General features: G+C 40.8%; 1 protein-coding gene across 1 annotated transcript; it reads left to right on the top strand.

Annotated features, from left to right (window-relative positions):
- Nucleotides 1-287: 287 nt before the first annotated feature.
- Nucleotides 288-4,048, top strand: nppc (natriuretic peptide C). Its single transcript, XM_034180831.1, has 3 exons — nt 288-653; nt 1,682-1,975; nt 3,912-4,048. The coding sequence occupies exons 1-2, from the start codon at nt 561-563 to the stop codon at nt 1,952-1,954; spliced, it is 366 nt and encodes a 121-aa protein (XP_034036722.1). The 5' UTR covers nt 288-560; the 3' UTR covers nt 1,955-1,975; nt 3,912-4,048.
- Nucleotides 4,049-4,654: the final 606 nt, after the last annotated feature.

The raw sequence follows: 4,654 nt of genomic DNA, 5'->3' as shown, positions 1-4,654 counted from the left end.
TAATGGATCTGAGATAACCTTGCCCCGTTAACACAAAATAAAACTTTACGCGCCAAATTTGCGCACAGCAGAAGCTGTGACTGGATGTTGGTGTGCAGGTGTCGCTGTTAGAAATCATTTCCACGTCAAAGTTGCTCTTCAGCTCCAAACGCGCAGCCTTTGAATCCACCTTCGGTTTCAGCTGCTGCGCCTTCAGCCAGAAGGTCTGCAGTTTGAAAAACGGCGCATTTTGATAGGTCATAGCCTATCTCATTTCCTCCGAAGCTCCGATGACCGGAGCTTGTCTCATTTAATTACGCGCCGGCATGACGTGCTCGGAGCCAGGTAGAGGAACAGGGAGTTGGCGAGGAAGGGGAACCATTACGCAGATTATCATGACATCACCACGGGCTGCCTATAAAGCGGTGAAGACTAAAACACGGAGTTAGAGGAGCACTTGAGAAGCTTTGGAGTAAAGGACGGATTGAAGCTTCTTGTGTTTCACAGCTCACCGGCTGCAACCATCCTGTCGTTCTGACGTTCACCGCGGAGGAATCCCTCTCATAAGACTTATATTAAACATGAACTTGTCGTATTTGGTAGCTTGTGGACTTATGGTCACCCTGCTTTCGGTGCGGATGGGGGCGAAACCTTTATCTCAGGCGCAGCAGAAGGTAAGAACTTACTGTTTTGCGGAGAACACTGTTAGGGTTGTGGCGCTTTTACACATCATTACCGTTCGTTTTCTGAATCTGCCACAGCGATATTTTCCTTTTTCTCAATCATATTTGTCTATTTAAAAACATATTTGGATGAGTGTCGTTTTTCTTGCTCGCATCACTCTTCTTTTGCGCCTAAGCGTATAATGAAATAGGTTTAATCTAGGGATTTGGGGAGGACTGGAAAACCTTTTCAGGCTGTTTCATAAAGGAATTATAGATGACGATTCCACGAAATGCAACTTTTCTAACGTTTAACGTGGATGAACTCAACAGTTTTGCGCGTAAAATTGCGAATACGCACGGAGTAGCCAAATGTCGACAGCAAACACTGACGTCAGATTTTTCTGTTCAACTGCATGTTTTTATGTCCTAAATTGGCTTGAATGACACAAATTTGGGGCGATTTCAACTTGATGTCTCAACCTTCATGTAGCCAAGAACAAGAACCGCGGGTTTACGCACCTGTCTTTACGGGATTTAAATTGCACCAGGCGACAGGGTGGCTGCAAACAGTCAGCATACTTCCACATTTAAACCTTATTTTAGGTCAAATCCAAAGTCTAACATAGCGAGCTTTCAAGTGTAGGTAAAATGCAAATTACTCCAATGGCGAATCTGTTCTGTTTGACTGCATTTTATGATTTTATTCTGCAGCCGCGTGTTTTTTTTTCCCCATTTATTTACGTTCGCAGTGGAGCAAGTGCAGGCAGGAGCTGGAACACCGATTCGTTTAGCCCGTGGCACCACGCGCATAATTCCACAAATACGCACGAGGAGTGCGAAAAGCGCGCAACCACAAATCTAAATTGGTGTTTCAATCCCTAATCTGCTCTTGTCCAATCAGACACCGAATATGTGGGATTATCGTGAATCCGACTGTGCAATTTCACTGCAGAGATGTAGGTTGCTGCACACGTGCGTAACGCATCCAATTTGCATTTTTCTTTCTTTCTTCTTCCTTTCGATGATTTCTGTTCCAGACTCTTAGAAATATGGTGGGCGAAGAGCTGGCGGAGTTTTTGGAGTCGGAGGAGAGGGAGAGGCGGCTAGATGCTGTGCGCTCTCGGATGCGGTTACTGCGAGAATTACGCGTGGACACCCGGGCTCGAGGGATGTGGGCACGGCTGCTAAACGACCAGCCCGCACCGAGGAAACACAAATCAGGAAACAAGAAAGGAGGATCCACGTCGCGGAGTGGCTGCTTCGGACACAAGATGGACCGAATAGGAACCCTCAGCGGCATGGGGTGCTAGGGCTGGACCGACGCTGTGCTGGTGAGTGTCCATGACAGATGATCAAGAAGAAGACTAGAAAGGATTGAAAGAGTAGGGATCGGATAATCTTTAGAAGAGAGAATACGAAGAGAAGAGCAAAACCTGGAAAGATATAGAGGGGAGTTTGCTGTTCTTAAAGGATACAATTTACAGAACCAAAGGAAGGGAGGAAAGGAAGGAAGGAAAGAGGAAAAAAATGTCAGACTTAAAGTACTTTGCATTTAAAAAAAAACACACCTTAGTCGTAGAAAAGGGAGGGCACTCCCACATTAAGTCAGTCTGGGTCAAAAAGTCAAACTGATGTGAGAAATAATGTCAGCTGTCGCACTTTTCCCCATTAGTCCTCTTTTTCAAAACAGCAAGGGGGTGGTGGGGGTTTGGGGTGCTACTCTGAGGAGTCTATAGTTATCAGTCCGATTTAATGTTTTGGGATGAAAAATCTTTAGGACACAAAACAGCAGAAAAGCTTGTTTAAACTGATGCAAAGAGAAGAACGGGAAACAAACTGGTGGAAAATCGACATGTCTCTAAATACATCATCTTTTATATTCATGTGAAGCTACAGGTCATTTTAAAGGGGGTCATATTACACATGGTGTCAACAAGTTCATATGGGTTGTCAGGTGTCTATAAAATATTAAAGATTTGTAGCTAAAATTACCACATAATCTTTGCTTTGACCTTTCCAAAATAGAACCAATACTGATATGTTTTTGTGAGTGTCACTTTAAATGGAAAGAAGCTGCTGCTTGCCATGGCCCTTTCTACCTTAAGCCTTACCATCTCCTCTGTGTGTGTGTAGATAGATAGATAGATAGATAGATAGATAGATAGATAGATAGATAGATAGATAGATAGATAGATAGATAGATAGATAGATAGATAGATAGATAGATAGATAGATAGATAGATAGATAGATAGATAGATAGATAGATAGATAGATAGATAGATAGATAGATAGATAGATAGATAGATAGATAGATAGATAGATAGATAGATAGATAGATAGATAGATAGATAGATAGATAGATAATAAAATAATTAAATGTGAGGTCATTTTAAACTTTATTACAAATAGAAAATCAAAGATGCTTTATTTATTTTTAATGAGCTCCCAAGGTCCTGCAGTACTTTTACAGCCCACCAGGGGGGCCTAGAGCATCTTTAGCTTGCAGCCCACACTTTGGGAATCACTGACCTTAGTTGGTGTGTCTCAAAGAGTGTGTGGGAATCCAAATTTTGATGGCTGCGACATATGTCACAGAAGTCAAAAACAAGCTCTTCCAGACCTAAATTTTACTTAAAGCTGTAGAATTTGTACATACGCAGGATCGTGTGACTTTAATGTAATACTTCAGTTATATTTTACTGCAAATGGTGGATAATCATGATTTTGCACAATGAGACCCCTTTAAGCTCTAATTTGGGGGATGTGATGCAGAGGCACACATTCATTGACAAACACATCACTTGATGTTACTTAACTTTCTGGGAAATTACTCAAGTGGTTTTCACAAAAGCAAAATCTTAGGAAGGGGATGTGGTTGAGTGAATGAAGCAGTAAAGAAACCAGGTGACACATTAAGTGGTCCTGAGGCTAGAGGCCTTTTTGTGGTTGTACGACTGCCTCTGAAATCCTGATGGGAGGCTGTGATCGCGTGACTAACGTGTGAGCGTTTCATCAGTGGACACCCGGGTTTCCTCCCACTGGCTGATGTGCAATTTAAATTTAAAAGTCTTGTAGTTTTTGAAGTAAAACTATTTACAAGAAGAGTTGTGCACCAGTTAAGCCACAAAATAAACCTGAATACCGAGTGATGGATGGAGGGCTTCACTGTTGATGCACTGCAAAGCAACTGCTTAATGAGTATGTTTGTGTCTGTGGAACATCAGTCTGACCTCACTTTTTTTTCCTGTCTTCTTTCTTTTTGTTAGATCTCTGGACGATGGTTTGGAACAACTAGGGTTCAGTTTGTTCTCACCTGAGGGGGGAAAAAAAACTCACCAAGCAACGGATTTTCGGTACGAAAGTCACCACGACCAGCAAAAATAAGGACTGGGATGACAATGCTTCAAAAAACCCTATATATGAATATATAAATATGCAGGTATATACATATATAAATATATGTATAACATCCAATCAGTCAACACAGATGCATACTACAAGACGGCAAACGACGATGTAAAAACTACAAACTGCAAAGCTGTATATTGCTGCTGTTGCTGCTGCTGCTGTTATACATTCATGTACTTCATCTTCTCCTGCATAAATGTATTTATGTTTAAAAAAAACTATTTATATGTTTATAAAAAAAAGAGATATTTATAAATATAAGTTTTATTTATGTAACATTTGGAAAATGGATGCAAACTGCAGGTCAATTCTGTTTGTAACTTTTTCATTTGTCTCAAACTGTTGTAAATGTTTTTAAAATGATATATATATAAAAGAATATTTCATGTGCACTTACATGTGTCCTCTTTGCGCTTTTGTCTCATTTTCAAATTGCAAAATTGGAATATGTTGTTCCCTGCAATAAGCAGGGGATGTGTAGATTTAATGGGGTCAGCCATTGAGTGAGTCGGCAAAATTTCCTTCAGTAAGTCTGTAAAAACAGAATTCAACTGTGAAATTTTAGGTTCTGATTGATACATTTGAGGACAAGTAAACCATC

This window comes from Thalassophryne amazonica, chromosome 10 (assembly GCF_902500255.1).
Source record: "Thalassophryne amazonica chromosome 10, fThaAma1.1, whole genome shotgun sequence".
NCBI classification, from domain to species: domain Eukaryota; kingdom Metazoa; phylum Chordata; class Actinopteri; order Batrachoidiformes; family Batrachoididae; genus Thalassophryne; species Thalassophryne amazonica.
This window is presented reverse-complemented; position numbering and strand designations above follow the sequence as displayed.